This window comes from Terrapene carolina, unplaced genomic scaffold (genome assembly GCF_002925995.2).
Source record: "Terrapene carolina triunguis isolate 2854851 unplaced genomic scaffold, T_m_triunguis-2.0 Scaffold62, whole genome shotgun sequence".
NCBI classification, from domain to species: domain Eukaryota; kingdom Metazoa; phylum Chordata; order Testudines; family Emydidae; genus Terrapene; species Terrapene triunguis.
The window spans coordinates 59415854-59435646 of NW_020664413.1; the positions used below are offsets into that span (position 1 = coordinate 59415854).

Genomic DNA, 19793 nt, shown 5'->3' on the forward strand with positions numbered 1-19793 from the left:
ATCATTTGGGCATGCAATCCCATCCAGCTGTGCACCTGGGCAGAGTGGGTGTGTCCATGCAAATGAGATCAGCTTCTGAAGTCTTTTTCCACAGCTCACCACTAGATGTCAGGGGAGAGCTCATCCAGACTCTGCTTACCTAGACCTGGCCCTTGGGGCAGCGATGGGCCTCGCTCGCCCACCAGGCCCCGCCTGAGCCGCCCAATAGAGGGCCCATGGAAACAAGAGTCATGCTCGGGGCAATAACCCGGAACAGGAAGTGGAGGTGGCTCCCGTCCTCTGACCCCCACGGAGCACGGAAGGGAAAAAGGGGAAGCGACTGAGGTGAGAATGGGCTGTTGGGGAGGCTGGCGACCGGTAGGCCGGTTCGCTGGCCGCCGATACAGCGGGACCAGAAAAGCCACTGCCGGGAGGGCTTGGGCGGGAGCCGCCGCCGGGGCTGGGGCCGGGGCCGGGGCAGCCGCTGCAGTCGCGCGCACGCTGGGGGCGGGGCTTCATCGCTGTTTACAAAACAACCGCTTGCGCGCCATCCCGCGTGTGCAGGTGCGCGCGCGCCCCCTCGGCTCGTGCGGGCCGAAAAGTAACGGTGCCCCGTGTGCCACGGCTTCCCGTTACCTCCCCCGCCGGCGTGTGGCCAGGGTATGGGGGGCGGGGCGAGGGGGACCGGCGGCGGCCGGGCACGGGCCCCGTGGGGGCCGGCCTGGGGTTGCTGGCGTAGGACATGGGGCAGGGGACGTGGGTCTGTCTAAACCCCACCACGACATCCTCGTGGGGCTGTCCCACGCGTGGCAGGGCATATTCTGAGGCTGCGATTTGGGACGCGAAGCAGAGGGAATTAAAAGGGGTGAGAAGGGAAAGGGCATCACCAGAGGTCTAACCCCCAGCGTGGGGCTGGTCCCGTGAATGTGCATGTGGGCATCCCACGCCCCGAGCGGCAAAGCTCGCCGGTAATGTACCCAGCAGCCTCACAGGAGTGTGGAAGAGACTCGTGGGCTCTGAAATTGGGACTGGCAGTGGCCAGGGTGGAACTGGAGGCCATTACCCCGTGAGGAATTTCTGTTATCTGGATTGCTGCACCTCACTTGTCTGCCCTCAAACGTCACTGTAGGTATGCTCTGTCCTGAGCTAGGGACACTTAGGGTACGTCTTCACTACCCGCCGGATCAGCGGGTAGTAATCGATCTAGCGGGGATCGATATATCGCGTCTCGTTAAGACGTGATATATCGATCCCCGAACATGCTCCCCGTCGACTCCGGAACTCCACCAGAGCAAGCGGCGGTAGCGCAGTCGACGGGGGAGCCGCGGCCGTCAATCCCGTGCCGTGTGGACCCCAGGTAATTCGATCTAAGATACTTCAACTTCAGCTACGCTATTCGCGTAGCTGAAGTTGTGTATCTTAGATCGATTTCCTCCCCTCAGTGTAGACCAGCCCTATGTTACACTTGCACGTGCAGTGCTGGATTGAGAGTCCCGACTCCTGGGCTCTGTTTTACCTCTGCAACACCCAAGACATTTACCCATCTGTGTGTGAGTTTCCTACTCCTAAACAATGTTTCCTTATTTCAGAGATGTGTTGTGAGGCTTAATGTTGGTTAAACAGACCAAGATACCCCAATCGAAGTTGCTATACAAATGCAAAATGTGTGTTGAATATTTGTTCATAGTAGATGTAATTCTCCAGCTTGACTGCTCTCCACACCCAGTTCAGTCTACCACCACCACCAAAACCTTAGCTTTTTCTCTTCCACCCTGCTTTTGTTCCCTTCCATGTAAGGCGTAGGCCATCCCTTTTATGGGTTTTTCTTCCCTGTGGTTCTAACCTAAAATTAACCCTCTCCTTCCTACACCACCATCTTTATGTGCATTAAGGCTTTAGGTATCTAGCTGCCCCTGAAACACACAAACAAATATTTCTGGGAAAGTCATCTTGTATTTAGTTTGTAGGATTTTTCTCTTACAAATTGCTGGTTCTGAAGTGCCACAAGCACAGACCATTGCCCGGGTTTCTTTGAAAGATAATTCTGGGAGCCAACCAGCACTCTCGCAGCTGATAGCCAAATTATATTGCAGTTATCACAATGGGCGCACAAAACCAAGTATTCTAGTACCTAAAACCAAGGTAAGTGCTTTACTGAACAAATAAAAGACAAGTCTCTGTCTCCAAGAGTTTGCATTCTGTATGTTAGACATGAAGCAATAAGTCAGGGCAGTGAACAAAAGGGAGTGATGAGTATAAAGTGAGACGAGTTAGGTGTGCATTTTGGTGGTTATTTTATTACTTGTTTTTAACTTGCTGGTAGAACAACATGGTAGAAATAAGTTTATGGATTTTAATGAGAAGAGGGTGTTGGGAGGTTGTTTCATGCATAGGGGATGGCCTGGAATTGGGAGGAGGATGGAAGCAAAGGGGGGAAGAGGCACCCTGGGGGAACAGAGGGGTGAGATGGGAAAATGAGAGGAGATAAGATCAGAGATGTAGGCTGGAACTGAATGATATAAGTCCATAAATTAAGAATAAGAGTGAACAGTAAAATGGGTAGCTAGTAGAGGGATCCAAAACATGTGTGACCAAGACGTGTTGTGAGCAAGAGGTGAGAAAGATAGACTTTAGTAACAGTAGATTTCTGCCAAAATTGTTAAGCACAACTGGATCTCCTCTCTTGGAAACCACCTGACTGTAACAAAAAACAAAAAAAAAAAAAAAAAAAAAATTATTGCTTAATCTGTAAACTTTGGCACAGGGACTCCTTATTCTGTTTTTACAGCACCTAGCACAAAGGGGTCTGGTCCATGATTAGGGCTCCTAGGAACTACAGTAATACAAATAATAACGGTGGTAGTAGTAGTAATACTGTTGGAGGATGGTGGGTCCCTTTTAAGAGAGATTTTTCCTCCATTTCTCCTTGGTTTCCTACATGACACTGGCTTTCTCAACTGGAGGATCAAGAGAGGTAGTTCTGAGGTGTCCTAGCTGGAATACCAGATTTCAGTTTTCATAGAAACCATAAAAATAGAAGGGATCTTCAGAGTGTGAAACCATTCACACTACTCTGGCTCTTTTGGGTAATGTTGATTGCTAATTTGGTTTCTGAACCACTGAGGTTTGAGTATTACTGACCTAGACCATCCTTGATAGCAGTTGTCAAACCAGTTCTTGAAAAACTCCAATTATGGGGTTTCCAGAACCTCCTTTGGATGCCTGTCCCAGTGCTTAACTGTTTTTATAGTTGAAAAGTTTTTCCTAATGTCCAACCTAAATCTCCCTTGCTGATTACTTCTTGTCCTACCTTTGGTGGACCTGGAGAACAATTGATCACTGTCTTTTTTTATAACAGACCTTCACATAAAGTTTAAGACTGGTATCAGGTCTTTCCTTAGCCTTCTTTTCGCAAGACTAAAGATGCCCAGATTTTTTAACCTTTCTTTGTAGGTCAGGTTTTCTAAACCTTTTAAAATTTTTGTTGCTCTGCTCTGGACTCTCCAGTTTGTCCACATGTTATTAAAGTGTGGTGTCCAAAACTGGACACAGTACTCCAGTGGAGGCCTGACTGGCGCTGAGTGTATCGGGACAGTTGCTGTCTGTGTCTTACATAGGATCCTTCTGTTAATACACCCCAGAATATTAGCCTTTTTGCAATTGCATCACATTGTTGACTCATATTCAGTTTGTGATCCACTATAACCCCCCAGATCCTTTTCAGCAGTACTACTGCCTACCCAGATATTTTCCATTTTGTAGTTTTGCATTTGATTTTTCCTTTGCCCATTACACTTGTTTTTATTGAATTTCACCTTGTTTATTTCAGACCGGTTCTATTCTAATCCTGTCCTTCAAAGTGCTAGCAACCCCTCCCAGTTTGATGTCATCCTCAGGTTTTATAAGCATACCCTGCATTCCATTATCTAAGTCATTAATGAAAATATTAAATAGTACAAGATTCAGGATGGAACCTTGCAGGATCCCACTAGATACGTTTTCCCAACTTGACAGCGAACCATTTGGTAACTACTAGTTTTGCACTTTGTAGTAATTTCTTCCAGGTTACCTTTTCCTAGTTTGCTTGTAAGACTGTCTGAAGCTTTACTAAAATCAAGATATATCACACTACATCTTCCCCTATTCACTAGGCCAAAAGAAGGAAATTAGATTGGTTTGACATGATTTTGACAATTCCATGGTGGCTATTACTTATAACCCTATTATCCTTGAGGCACTTCCAAATTGATTGTTTAATCCAGTGGTTCTTAACTTTTATTGCAGCCTGCACCCCTTTGGTTCTCAAAATATGTTCTCGCACCCCTTATCAAAAAATCAAAATGTGTTCTAGCACCCGATATCAAAAATCGTTGAAGTAGGTCAGTTCTTTAAACCTAGATATATATTTTTTTGTATATTACAATAATCGTTAAAAAAATGTATACTGTTAATAAATACATAGGTTTGACAAAACGAAGTAGTTGTACTTACGTGCCTGTGCTTAATTTGTGTTTTCAGTGATTTACCCTCTAAAAAAATCTGGCATGTCTCGTACCCCCAGAAAGGGCATCTCGCACCCCCAGGGAGTGCGTGCACCCCAGGTTAAGAACCACTGGTTTAATCATTTGTTCCGGTATCTTTTGAGATATCAAAGTTCGGCTGACTGGTCTATAACTCCTCAGGTCCTCTTTGTTCCCCTTTTTAAAGATAAGGTACTATGTTTGCCCTTCTCTAGTTCTCCGGGACTTCACCTGTACTCCATGTATTCTGAAAGATAATTGGTAACGGTTCCAAGATTACTTCAGCTAGTTCCTTCAGTATCCTAGATTGAATTTTGTGAGGTCCTGCCAACTTGAATACATCTAACTTATCTATGTAAATAGTCTACAACCTTTTCTTTCCCTATTTTGGCTTGTGTTCCTTCTCCCTTGTTGTTAATATTAATTGTGTTAAAAATCTGGTCACAATTTGCCATTTTAGTGAAGACTGAAGCACAATAGACATTCGGACACCTCAGCTTTCTTGGTGTTATCCGTTGTTAGCTCTCTTTCCCTCTGAGTGGAGGACCTACACTTTCCCTCATATTTTTTTTTTTTGCTCCTAAAGTATTTATAGAACCTGTTCTTTTTGCCTTTTATGCCCCTTTGCTATGTGTAACTCATTTTGTGTCTTAGCTTTTCTGATTTTGTCCCTCCATGTTTGTGCTATTTTGCTGTACTTGTCCTTAGCAGTTTGTCCATGTTTCCACTTTCTGTAAGATTCCTTTTTGATTTTCAAGTCATTAAAGAGTTCCTGGTAGAACCATATTAGCCTCATTATTCTTCATGCCTTTCCTTTGAATTGGGGTAGTTTGCTGTTGCACCTTTAATATTGTCTCTTTGAGAAACTGCCCGTTCTCCTGAATTTCTTTTTTCCCCTTAGATTTTCTTCCTATGGAACCTGTTCTCTGAGTTTCTTAAAATCTGCTTTATTGAAGTCCATTGTCATTATTCTGCTGCTCTCACTCGTTCCTTTTCTTAGAATTATGAACTCTATCATTTTATTATCACTTCCACCCACATTGTTTTCAGCCTTCAGATTCACAACCAATTCCTCCCTGTTAGTCAGAATCAAGTCTAAAATTGCTGTCCCCAAGTAATTTCCTCTATCTTCTGAAACACAAAGTCGTCCCCAACACATTATAAGAACTTACTGGACATTTTGTGTTTTGGCATATTATTTTTCCAACACATGTCTGGATAGTTGAAGTCCCCCATTACTACCAGGTCTTGCATTTTGGATATTTCTGTTATGTGTGCTAAAAGTGCCTTATCCATTTTCTCCTCCTGATATGATGGTCTACCATAGACCCCCCTACCATGACATCACCCCTGTTTTGTCACCTTTTTATCTTCACCCAGAGACTTTCATCTGATCTGCCTCTCACCCACCTTCTGGACTTCAGAACAAGTGTATATATTCTTGATGTATACAACACTTCCTCCCTCGTCAGTCATTTTGATCATCATCTCCCCTTTGCCCCTTTTTGTTTCTAATTTATCTGTTGCAGGGGAAGGCTGAAAGGAGTCTCCTGAGTTTCTTTGATGCCTATGACATTTTCGTGTGCTATCGAAATGAAAGTGCTGACTTTAAAAAAAAAAAAAAAAAATATTTTTTCTTGCCTTATGGTCATCTTTCTTTTGGTCTCCTGTCAGGTCTCATTAGCTCCACATGTTCAGGACTCCGTACAGTTCTTCATGCTCAGTGACTGCTGTGTGCCATGTAATTCAATAAAACGAAACAAGAAATATCTCTCTCTAACTGCAAGAGACAGCTACAATAGCCCTATGGGTTATAAGTCTGCCAAATCAACCATTCTCAGTTGATGCCAGTCATTACTATGTTTGCAACATAATACAATTTTTTTACAAATGTTGAAATATTATTTTAAAGGAAAATTATACACATGTAATTTATTTTTAAGCAGTAATTGGTATTATTGTACTACAATTACATTGAGCTATTTCAAGTTTAGAGATTCCTTAACTGATTAACTGAACAAGAGTTGTTCTTACAAAGTCTGTGGATAAAAGAACCTATTATAAAAATATAGATCAAATGAAGAAATACCTTTTGACTTAGCTAAATTAGAAATTAAATGAGACTGCATTACCAAACGCATGAGGATTTGTGCTCCTTTCCCCGTGTCTAGATTTTGTTTAGGGGCCACGCAAGGCATCTAAGCACGAGCTTTCCCTTGCTCTACTGAACTGAGACCTGAGCATACTTTCAGCCTTTAGGACAGTGGTAAGCAATCAGGGTTTAAGTATTTTAATTTGCCTATCAATATCCTTAAACATTTTTCTTGTCTTAGGGATATATTTGTCTCTCATGCTTCAACTATATACAGCAGAATCTTGGCAAACAATCTCCTCTGAAACTGATATTTCTCTGACAGCTATTAGGGGTGCTTGAGGCCTTACAAATTTACACCCTACCCTTTGTGAGTGAGAACATCTGGTCCATGACACTCCCTTGCAGCGTGAAAAGTGAGAGATAAGAGCCACACTGGACTTAACTCAGTATACCTAAGGCCTAATCCTGCACTTTTATGTATGTTGACTTCAATGGTGTTACTTAAAGTTAAGCATTAGAGCTGGTCTGGAATTTTTTGATGAATTTTTTTTGTCGGAAAATGCCAATTCATTGAAACTTTGCGGAATTGTATCTAGATGAAAATTTCATTGGGAAGGTTTCTCAGGTCCACAATGGAATTTCTGGTCAGAGAGAGAGAGATATTGACTCTCCCAGAATAGCCAAAAGCCCGGTGGTTAGGGCACTCACCTGTGGGAAACCCAGGCTTAAGTCTGCTCTGGCTGATTCAGAGAGGGAACTTGAATTTGAGTCTTCCATATCCAGCTGTGTGCTCTAAACACTGGGCTAATTGCTATTCTGGGGTAGGTCTTTCTGTGCAACAAATTTTGAAGGGTCTAGTTTGTGTTCCAATATAGAATGAAATTAGACATCAAAACCTTGACACTTTTTGCAAACTGAAATTCAAGCCAACCCTATTAAGCATGTGTTGAATTCTTTGCAAGATTAGGGTCTACATGTGTAACGTGCATAATTATATGTAGGGATGAATGACCCTGGATACAAAACTATCACTGCACTCCATCTTGTGGACCAACTTGCTGGCAGATCGATTCTATGTAGACTGAAACCTTTTCTCCTTTAGAATATAGAACAAACACATCAGTAACTAGCTAAAAAGACCCTTAATTTCATTATTACCAGGTTGCCAGTGGAGATGAGAGTGGGTGAGTGTCCTGTGCAGAAAATGGCCTCCTGTCTGAGATCTAGTGTTCGACAGCCTTGAAATCAGCTTTTGGTGGGGGCCAAAGGTTGGCAACACCAAGGTTAGTACCTGAAAGATTATTTAAAGTTTCAATTGCAGCATTGTAAAGCTAATGTGGGACACTTTGGAGCTCTTTTGTATTCCCTGACACCAAAACATGAAGTTGGATGTTTTTGCAGTGCCATGCTTCTGTCTAGATCAGCTTGTGCATCCGGAGATAATGCTGAGCAATAAAGATGGCTTTTCCAGCCTGGATGGTTATCATATTTGTTCCATTTCATTCATGGCTTCTACTATATAGGTTTTTGGTCTGTGTTTTAAGTGTAGCTGAAGCCATTAAATGAATTTGGCAGGGACATTGCATAGACCTACTAATGTAGTTTAAGATCTGGATAGGATAGGGTAATGTTTATCTATTATGGAAGGAGGAGACATTTCCTGATCTAATGTACAAAACCAAAGTGCAAATGTTCCTCTCCATAGAAATCTTTAGTAAAAGGAGAAAGATTTATACAATTTAAAACTGCCCAGTTTGTGACTGTGACGGGGTGTGCTGGAGGCCTTACAGTCCTATCACACCCTGTCCCAGAAAGGAGCAGTGAAGGTGGGTCCTCCAGGCCTGCCTAGAGTGGCTGCAGGGAAGCAGCCAATCAGAATGGAGGAGTGTCAGCTAAAAGAAGCTGCAGGGTGTGAGCAGCTCAGTTGCTGGCTGGGACCAAAAGGGTGAGGCAGACTTGGAAGGCTGTGAAACTCTCCAAGTGAGGAGGCCTGAAAAAGACCCTACTTAAGCAGGGAGCAGGCAGAGAATTTTAGCCCTGAGGTAATGGTAAAGTAGAAGCGGCTACGTGGGAAGTGGCCCAGGGAATAAAAGCAGCAACTATTACAGGGAGTACCATATGGCTGCTATTTAGAGGGACCCTGGGTCAGGACCCGAATAGTGTGTGGTCACAGATCCCCCCTCCGCCCACTGGCAGAGTGGCCAAAGCCCCAAGAAGGGGACAGGTTTCATTTAAAAGCCCAAGTGAAAGGCAGGACTTAGAGTCTCCAGGGAAGATGTCCTGGGGGCACTACTCTATAACAGGGTAGGGACGGACTTAAAGCTAGCCCAGAAGGGGCTGAGAACTGAGCCCAGAGACAGGGCTGGAGACATTACCAAGGGCACAGGGACAGGCCCTGTTGGACCTTTTACCCCAGAAGAAGTGTTCATTCATGCGTTTGACTGTGTGACTTAGCTGGAGTCACTGAAGACCTGCCTGACAAGGGCAACAGCCAACAGGGGGCACCACGAAAAAAGAGAGAGTACAGGTTCATGCTCACCCATCAGGAGGCGCTCACAAGAGGTGAGTGTGCACTGTCACAATGACCAAAGCACTAGATTTTTGGGGGTGGTTTTTTGCTTCCCTGGCAGATAATTTTCTTCTGACTAATCTGGCCTGCTGCATGCAAAGCCCGCATTTGCAGCTCTCTAGGTTTGGGTTGATTAAGAAGTCTTCATACAATGACTGGGCCCTTGGATAGTGGATAGTATGTGGCATTTATAGAATAATCTAATGAAACAGGAATTTGTTTTGATCATGAAGATTCAGTTGATATTAAATTATAATCCTTATCTGAAACAGTATTGTGTTTTCACAGTGTTGTCATTTTCTTGGGGCTCAGCCATGCTGACATTGAGAATGGGGTAAAAGCCAAGACTATGCTTTTCATATTTGTTTTCAATGTTTTTTGTATTTGGTTTATAGATGTTTGACAGGAGCAAGCCAACTGATGAAGCTTCTGCTTCTTCAGCACAAGGTAAGCAACTTAATTATTAAAACAAAAATACTGACATTCAAAACACAAAAAAAGCATCTATTTTAACTAAAAATATATGTCAATGCCCATTGTTGTTTTAGTTGGGTTAGTAGTTTTGTCAATTCCTGTTCTAAATTCATAGAATCCTAGATGTCAAGCATAGACGAAAGACCGTTTAAATTATTAATTCAACTTCCTTGTAGGTGCAATGAATTGTTTTATAGTGAACTGTTAAACAGCTGCTGCATTTTACCCCAGAGGTGACTGCATTATTGTGACAGGTGAAGTGATTTCAGCATACAGGGCCTAACCTTGGTCCCGATTAATTCAATAGAAAAATTCCAATGATGTCAACTGTAAAAAGATAAGGCTTATAGTTTATGCAGCTCTTTGGGGGTGACTGATTCTGTATAAATGCAAGTTTTCCTAAATTTAATCAATTCTACTTTTGTCGTCCTATAAAACACATTATTTTTGACACTGACAATTTAGTGCATAGATAACAATGACCAGTTTTGATTTCTTCTGCCTGGTTTTCTATCTTTGCTTTTTTTTTTTTTAAAAAAAAAACAGGTATAGAAAGACGAGGTATCGAAGGATCCCTACGACAGGAGAGCAGTAGCAGGTGAGTTAGATGATATAATTAGCATCAAACTTTATTGCTTACACTAAATAAACTAGGGAGAATCTAGCTTTTGACATTAAATTTGACCCCATAAAACTGATGATAAGGCAATATTTTCAACTGTAGGGTTAATGGTCTCTTTATCCTGTGTATAGGTATCATTAAACACGTACATTGCAGTTGTGCCCTTTGACCCCTCATTAATATCAGCAGTGAGATTGAAAGTCAAAAATTTCATTTTTGGCTTCAGAATTCCAGAGAACCTGAAAAAAACCCAGCAGCCAACTAGCCCAAAGTCGTTTTTCAAGATTAGCAGAAGGTTTAAATGTGACTTCAATTCCTGTTACCCTCTCTTTTTATTAAAAAATAATCATGTAGACTGGCCCTGGGTTTTGATGGCATTTACCTGAGGCTACATTAAAAAGATTCTTGATTTTTTTTAAAAGTACTTCCTAATAAGAATTTTATATAGAAATGCTGATATTGCTGGGATGGAGTTGTTTCATTTCTGAAGTTAAAAAAATCTCTCTCTTTTGCTAATACTTTTGTCTCCCTTGCTCTTCCCTCCCCCACATCCCTAGCTTTTGTCATCCTTTTTCTGCTCTCATTCTCTCTCCTCCTCTCTAGTCTCCTTTTCAGTTTAATTCTCAAGTACAGCTACATCTCTTCTGTCTCCATTTTCAGCTCAGACCTCCCATCTGTCTCCTCTGTTCAAAACTGTTGCATCATTGCTGACTCTTTGCTCTCTGTTCCCGTATCTCTCAGGTCTGTAGATCTGTCTGTCACTTCTTCTGCAGGGCTGCCTGTGCATATCATTACCTCGGCTTCAGTGCTTATCCAGGCCTTCATTTTCTTTTGCTTGGATTATTGTTGTTTCCTTCTCTGTGGCCTCCCCAAATCCCAGCTTCTTTTCTCCAGCACGTGGTCATGGTAAATGTAGGTACTAGTTACATAGGGAAAGGCTGGAGAGAGCTCTCGTAGGCCAAATTTAAGCTGCTAGGTAAGAGAGTAAAGTCCAGGATCTCTTCAATAGCATGCTCTCAAATCCTTCCAGTTCCACACACGGGGCCAGAAAGACAGGCAGGACTTTAGGGTCTCAATGTGTGGATGAGATGATGGTGTAGGGAGGCAGGTTTTAGGTTTATTAGGAACTGGGGAACCTCTTGGTAAAGGAGAAGCCTGTGCAGGCAGGATGAGCTCCACCTAAACCAAAATGGAACCGGATTGCTGGCGTGTAAAATTAAAAAGGTTGTAGAGGATTTTTTAAACTAAGGACTGGTGGAAAGATGACAGGTACAAAGGTGCATGCGATTCAGGCAGAGAAATCCCTAAGGGATGAGTTTATTAAAGGAGAAACTCTGTGTACTAGTAAAGAGGATAGGAAAGAAGCTGGGTAAAGTACAGGTAGAAGCAAGTGAGGAACAGTCAAACATCAGAGTCCAATTTAAATATAACAAATGAAGGCAAGCAACTGAATATTGACAAAATGTACAAGTGCTTATATACATACGCTAGAAGCTGAACACTAGGCTGGATGAACTAGTGTGCCTGGCATTAAAAGAATATTGAGCATCACAGAAACTTGATGGAATGAGAATGAACAAAGGGACATGGTAATATCAGGGTACAAAATATTTAGGAATGTCAGAGTAGGTTGTGCTGGTGAAGGAGTGGCACTTTGTGAAATAAGGCATAAAGTCAAATAAAGCAAAAATCTTGAATGAACTAAATTACCATAAAATCTCTATAGATGGCAATTCCATGCTTAAACAATAGGAGTAGGACCATACTACCGACCACCTGACCAGGATGATGACAGTGATTGTGAAATGCTGAGGGAGATTAGAGAGGCTACAAAGGCAGAAAACACAATAATGGGGGATTTCGGCTCTCCTCATATTGACTGGGTTTATGTCATCTCAGAAAGGGATACAGAGATAAAATTTCTACGACCATTAATGACTGCTTCTTGGAGCAACTTGTCCTGGAACCCACAAGGGGAAAGGTAATTCTTGATTTAGTCCTAAGTGGCGCACAGGATCTGGTCAAGAGGTAAATCTAGCTGAACCACTCGGTAATAGTGACTGTAATGTAATTAAATTAAACCTCTGTGTAGGAGGGGGAAATGCCCCAAAAAACCACCAACGTGGCATTTAACCCAAAAAGGGGGACTACAAAAAAGGGAGTAGCTAGTTTAATGGAAATTAAAAGGAGCAGTCACAAGGATGAAATGCTTGCAAACTGCATGGCAAATATTTAAAAACACCATAATAGAGCTGAGACTAAATGTTTACCCCAGATAACAGTAAGAGGATCAAAAATGCAATCATGGCTGAACAGCAGAGGAAAAGAGGCGGTTAGAGTCAAAAAGATATCTTTTTGAAAATTGGAAGTCAGATCCTGGTGAGGAAAATAGAAAGGAGTATAAACTCTGGCAAGGAAAGTGTAAAATTATACTAAGGCAGGCCGAGAAAGAACTTGAAGTGTGACTAGCTAAAGAGACAAAAAGTAACAGCGAATTTTTGTTTGAGTGCATCAGAAGCTGGAAGCCTGCCAAACCATCAGTGGAGTTACTGGACGAGGTGCTAAAGGAGCACTCAAGGAAGACAAAGCCATTGCAGGGAAGCTAAATGATTTCTTTCCACCCCTCTTCACAATACAGGATGTGGGGGAGATCCCCATACCTAAGCCATTCTTTTTAGGTGATATAGCCAAGAAACTGTCCCAGGCTGAGGTGTCAATAGAGGGGTTTTTGGAACAAATTGATAAATTAAGCAGTAATAAGTTACCAGGGCCAGATGATATTCACCTAAGAGTTCTGAATGAACTCAAATATAAAATTGCAAAACTATTAACTGTGATATGTAACCTATTGCTTAAAGCAGCCTCTGCACCAGATGACTGGTGGATATCTAATGTAACAGATTTTTTTTAAAAGGTTCTGGAGGTTATTTTGGCAATTATGGGCTGGTAAGCTGAACATCAGTACTAGGCAAATTGGTTGAAGCTGTAGTAAAGAACAGAATTATCAGATACATAGATAAATATGATGTGTTGGTGAAGAGTCAACATGGTTTTTGTAAAGGGAAAGCACGCCTTACCAATCTATTAGAATTCTTTGAGGTTGTCAACAAGCATGTGGACAAAGGTGATCCAGTGAACATAGTGTACTTGGACTTTCAGAAAGCCTTTGAGAAGGTTCCTCACCAAAAGCTCTTAAGCAAACTAAGCAGTCATGGGATAAGAAGGAGCATCCTCTCATGGATCAGTAACAGGTTAAAAGATAGGAGACAAAGGGTAGAAATAAATGGTCAGTCTTCATAATGGAGAGAGGTAAGTAGCGGTGTCCTCCAAGAATCTGTACTGGGACTTGTGCTGTTCAACATATTCATAAATTATCTGGAAGAAGAGGTGAAAAGTGAGGTGGCAAAATTTGCAGATGATACAGAATTACTCAAGATAGTTAAGTCCAAAGCTGACTGCAAAGAGTTGCAAAGGGATCACACAAAACTGGTGACTGTGTAACAAAAAGGCAAATAAAATTCAATGTTGATAAGTGAAAGTAATGCACATTGGAAAACATAATCCCAATTATACATATAAAATGATGTTTTCTTAATTACCTGTTACCACTCAAGAAAGAGATCTTGGAGTCATAATGGATAGTTTTCTGTAAACATCTGCTCAATTTACAGTGGAAAAAAGCTAACAGAATGTTAGGAGCCATTAGGAAAGTGATAGCTAATAAGTCAGAAAATATCATAATGCCACTATATAAATTCATGGTATGCCCACACCTTGAATACTATGTGCAGTTCGGGTTACTCAGTCTTAAAAAAGATACATTAGAATTGGCCAAGGTGCAGAGAAGAGCAACAAAAATGATTAGGGGGATGGAACAGCTTCCATATTAAGGGAGATTAAAAAGAATGAGATTTTTCATTTTAGAAAAGAGACAGCTAAGTGGAGATATGATACTGGTCTATAAAATCATGAATGGTATGGAGAAACTGAATAGTGACGTGTTATTTACCCCTTCATATAACACACGAACCATGGGGTCAACCCAATGAAGTTAACAGGTAGCAGGTTTAAAACAAAAGAAAATACTTCCTCACACAACTCTGTCAACTTGTGGAACTTGTTGGCAGGGGTTATTGTGAAGGCCAAAAGTGTAACTGGGTTCAAAAAAGAATTAGATAGGTTCATGGAGAATAGGTCCATCAATGGCTATTAGCCAAGACGGTCAGGGACGCAACTCCATGCCCCGGGGGTCCCTAAGAACTCCATCTGCCAGAAATTGGGACTAGATTACAGGGGATGGATCACTCAAAATTGCCATGTACTGTTCGTTCTCTCTGGCACTGGCCACTATCAGAAGACAGCATACTAGGCTAGGTGGGCCATTGGTCTGACCTAGTATGGCTGTTCTTATGTTATTTTCTTACACTCCTTAAACAACTCCATTGGCTTCCCATTCATTGTACAGTTCAGTTCAAAATTGTCTTCCTTTTTAATTAAAATCCTTCAAGGGCTCACTGCAGCCTATCTTATGGGACCAGGTCTTTTTATTCCCCTCTGAACTGGCTGCCTCCGTGTCTTGCTGCACATTCTTGCCACTGTCACTGTCAGAACCCCTCCTCTGCAGCTGCTGGCTGCACCAGTGTTCTGATATTGCTTCTCTTCATCAATTCTCCATCTCATTTCAATCTCTTCTGAAAATGTATCTTTCCCTACTTCTATCTCTTGATTTTTCTCTCTGCTATTATTTAACTCCCTAAACCAGGGCTTTTCAAACTTTTTTTATAGTGTGGACCACATATAAGTCGAGATTTTTGTCTGGCGGACACTGTCCTTTCCTCCTCTTCACTCTTTCTCTTCATTCTTCCCTTCTCGCCACATTTTCTCCCCTTCTCTTCCTTGTCCTCTCTCTTGTTTAAGTCTTTAGAAGGTGCTTGATGGCACTTCTGCAGATTAAAAGTGAACTGCAAATATTCACAAATTGCAGTGGCAAGATGGGTATTCAACACAGAATTAATTTTAAACAGTTTTTTCACGCTCCCACACAGCTACATCCTGTGCATTCGTTTGGTTTTTTCTCCTCAATAGTGTTCCTACTCTTCAGGAGAAGTATGGTTTTCACTTCCCACAGCATGGCAGTCATTTTGACATATAAATCTAAATCATATCAACTTTCTTGACATTTATACGATGGAAAATATTCAGGAGTTGGTTTAATCTGCTTCATTAAAAAATATCTTTTTAAAAACATCTTTTGTGACCTGACAGCAGTCAGCACTTACATTTCAAGTTACAGTTCAAGTTACATTTCATAGTTATTTTTGGGTGATGATTTCATCTCTTATTATCTTTATTTCTTTAATTTTGATAATTATGATCTCTGGCCAATACCGTATATAAATAGTGGGGTTATGACTATAAACTTGTTGTAAACACCTGTGGATCCCTCCGGAATCTGCATGGTTATATAGGTTCTTCAAGGCAGAAAGAGTGCTTTCTCATGGTAATTTCTGTAGCCCCTGCATTCTTTTTGCAAAACTTCCCTGCAGTATTCTGAAGGAAGTCTCTTTTTTTTTAATTGTATTCATAATATCATGAGTGCTTGAGAGAGCATGGTGAATTCTTGATATACATGACTGGCTTTCTTTTTAGGTTTGCATATGATATTCAGGAAAAACTTCAACACTTCAGCAGCATGAGTGGATTTTAAGCTCAGCACCATGAATCCATCTAAACGATTATGCTTGAATATGAAAAAGAATACATTTTTGATAGTATAAGTCTTAATGTTTTATTAAACACCTGAAATATAATAGATTTATAAGCCTGATTTTTCTCACTGAAAACTACTAGTAATATCAGTAAACTTTTCTCCTGTCAGTGTAAGCATACGAGGGCCAGAGCAGGTTGGACCTGGGTTATCCAGTGTGCAAAATAGACAAGGCTATTGCAACTGCTGCCACGTGCACTACAGCAATCTTGAACAGGTAAGACATTTGCAGCAGAGTAGGAAATTGGAAATGGGGAGCTTGATTTCATCTGTTTTTCCTCTCGCTAATTCTCACATCATCATGTCCTATATTAAGAGATGGTAGTGTTGCCTGACCAGCTTGTTCAACTGTGTCAATCACTAATATTGAGCATCTTTTTTAAAGTCAATACTGAATGGAACATAACCATTTTGATAGCTTTTTCTATCATGGATGGTTACATCATAGGAATCTATCATATTATGTGCTTATTAGGCTCCAATTACCGTAGTATCTGAGCACCTCCCAGATTTTTAAAAATAGAAATATACATTTCTCTCGCCTTTTTTTTTTTTTTTTTCTTCCTTCTTAGGCTGTAGGAGAAGTTGCTTGATTAGTTTGTGGGGGGTTTTAAAAATATATGTGTGAAAGAAAGAGAGAGAGAGAAACTGACTGAAGAAAAGCTAAGTGAAAGAAATGAGTTGTAATTTACTTCTGAAAGCGGTGAAACCTGTGACCATTCTTTTGTGACCGTGGGTTCCATAGTCTTGGTCCAGCTCCTGTGATACAGTCATGTACTGTTGGTAGACAGTTTCATTATGTGGAGCGAAGCAGTTGTAGAGTGAAAGGTCGTCTGTCAGGTAACTCATTCCAGACAAGGACAGAGACCTTGAAATAAGCTCTGTGTTTATTGGGGAGCCCAGTGCAAAGAGTGGAGCAGAGGGGTGATTGTTCTCTTCAGCCTGTGTTGCTAAGCTTTGTTTTGCACCTATTAAGCTTTTTCAAGGGCAATGTCTTCATTCCTAGAATCAGTATGTAATATGAGATAGCAGTATGAGTATGTTCAATATATAAACTGCACTGCACATCCTAAGGACATGAGTATTTGATATTCTTTTCCCTGTTGTTTAACTCTACCATGGTCTGAAAGTGTTTGTTGTCTTGTGGACTGTAAAAGGTTCCTGCCGGGGCTCGACCCTCCAGGGCAGGAGGGGAGCCACACCGACTCCCTGTCCACGAAATAAACAGTCGATTAACTCGGCTCTCAGTCCCTTCGGTGCGGGGGCTGAGTAGTCCACAAGCGGTGTAGCAGCCCAGGCCCTCTAGTGCAGGGGGGCTGGGCGAACCCACAGTTCTGGAGGCCAGGCCCTCTGGTGCAGGGGGGCTGGCTAACAAGCCGCTCAGTTTAGAAGCCCAGGCCCTCTGGTGCAGGGGGGCTGGGCAAACACACAGTTCTGGAGGCCAGGCCCTCTGGTGCAGGGGGGCTGGCTAAATAAGCAGTTCAGTTTAGGAGCCCCGGCCCTCTGGTGCAGGGGGGCTGGGCAAACACACAGTTCAGGAGGCCAGGCCCTCTGGTGCAGGGGGGCTGGCTAAATAAGCAGTTCAGTTTAGGAGCCCAGGCCCTCTGATGCAGGGGGGCTGGGCAAACACACAGTTCAGGGGGCCAGGCCCTCTGGTGCAGGGGGGCTGGCTAAATAAGCAGTTCAGGAGGCCAGGCCCTCTGGTGCAGGGGGGCTGGCTAAATAAGCAGTTCAGGAGGCCAGGCCCTCTGGTGCAGGGGGGGCTGGCTAAATAAGCAGTTCACTCCGGGTAAGCTCTGGCTGCGAGACCAGAGCGCTGGGTGAGGGGGAAGCCTGCCACCCGTGTGTGGGGTGGCAGGGGGGAACGCAGGCCCACCCACTCCACTGCGTTCCAGCCCGGGGCCCTAACAGCGGTTACTGCCGCTGCCGGTCAGTGGGGTATCCTGACCGAAACACACTGACATGGGTTCGCATGTCTCGACAGCCTGACCAGGGTCGGCTTCCCCCGGGCTACTTCCGATTTCCCCCTCAGGGCCTACCTCGTCCGCGGCACCGGGCAGGGTCCAGTCCACCAGCATAGGCTCCTCCCGGCCGGGGCTTGGTGGCAGGTCCGGCAGCTCCATCGGGAAGTCCGGCCAGTTGTCCTCGGGCGGTTCCTCCGGGTAACAGCAGGGCCGAAGGGGTTCTGGTGCAGGCTCACCTTCGGGGTCGCCGTGGGGGGGTTCCAAGGGCTCCCCCCAATGACGGGAACGGACGGGCTCCGGCGGCTCTTCCTCGTAGTGAGCCCGGGGCAGCTCCGGCCAGCTAGGCGAATATCCCCGGGCCTCAGAGGTATCCTGGTCGGGAGCTCTTGGCCGCACGTCTGCTCCCTGCGGTGGCCGGCGCCTGACTGAGCTCTGGCTGCCAGGCTTTATACTTCCTGTCCCGCCCCTTGACTTCCGGGGGGCGGGGACAGGTGGTGGTGGCTCCGCCCACTCAGGTGTCTGCTCCAGTGCTCCCTCCTCTGGGCAGGAGGGGAGCCACACCGACTCACTACATGGACCAATGATAATCAAATAGCAGGAATCTGTTTTGTCTTCATCTGGTTCTGTATTGGGCTACAGATAATTTAAAGGTGTGTTCCCATTGGGTTATGGGTTTATATTTCCTAAACATCTGAAGTTCAAGAAGTTATTTTTCCCATCATCATTTGCAGAGACTCTGTACCAAGCACAACAGATGCTGTAAGATGTATGCACACTTTTGGAAGCTGTTAATTACACTTCACTTCATCAAGATGCTTAACACATGCCTAACTTTGAGTGCATGAGTAGTCCTAATGACTACCCCTTGGCTTTAAAGTTAGGCACGTGCTGAAGTACTATCCTGAATGAGGTTCTTAAAGACTTAGAGGAGGAGGAAAAATGTTTTTTCAACATTTTTCATTGCAACATGGAGAATTTTAAACTTAGAAAATGAAAGATCCCGGAGTCAGTCAGGATACCAAGCTAGTGATCTGTTTTCTGTCTTTTCAGCATGTTTTCAGTTCCCAGCACAGACATTTCACCATGTACTGCAGGAATCGCACAGGTACCACCACCCTGATGGAGCGTTTCCTGCAAGATGTTCTGCAACATCATCCCCACAGATACCATGACAACAGGTATAACATACAGTTTGGTTTTATCTATGTGTTGGTATAATGCATATATGGTTCAGCTTAGCTGTAGAAATACAAAACTTCAACTACATTCTTCCCATTTTAAGGTAGAAACTTCCACACTGAAGCAACTTTAAAAGAAAAGACTATTTACAAAGAAGGAATAGGATTGGCTAGTATTTTATGTATTCCCTTTGCATTTATTTCAGATCTTTCTGTTTTATCACTTTAATTATTTTAATATAATCATCATGGTAGCATATGGGCATGTGACATTAAATGAAAACAAGCACCATATTAAACTAACAGACCACACACTTACAAACCTTACCTCGTGTACATCAGCTGAATACATACTAGACTGACAGTAAATTTTTGATTCATTTGTTGAAAGAGTTCAGACATATGCCTTTTTGATTATGATTAAGATAATTTGTGGATTATGTAAACTGAATTTTTACATGTCAGTGTTATTACGTGAATGTATGAACTGTAAGGGTAATGGGATATTTACATAAACAATCCCAACTGGCTTCTTCAGTACTTCTTAATGCTTAGGTTTTGTATAGTACTGTTCTCTCTGTGTGTGTGTGTGTGTGTGTGTGTGTGTGTGTGTGTGTGTGTGTGT

At 42.8% G+C, this 19793-nt stretch overlaps 1 protein-coding gene across 2 annotated transcripts in view; it reads left to right on the forward strand.

The window, feature by feature from the left end:
• Positions 1-296: 296 nt before the first annotated feature.
• The window catches only part of ZDBF2 (zinc finger DBF-type containing 2), a 30663-nt gene continuing 11166 nt past the window's right edge, over positions 297-19793 (forward strand). Inside the window, exons 1-6 of one of the 2 annotated variants that reach the window (XM_024206299.2) lie at positions 297-324; positions 7756-7877; positions 9559-9610; positions 10184-10235; positions 16138-16243; positions 19041-19168. In XM_024206299.2, the coding sequence (XP_024062067.1) occupies positions 9559-9610; positions 10184-10235; positions 16138-16243; positions 19041-19168 (338 nt within the window). In that variant the 5' untranslated portion in view covers positions 297-324; positions 7756-7877. Of the gene's footprint in view, positions 325-7755; positions 7878-9558; positions 9611-10183; positions 10236-16137; positions 16244-19040; positions 19169-19793 lie in introns of those variants that run through there. The other variant, XM_024206306.2, reaches the window with a different exon arrangement.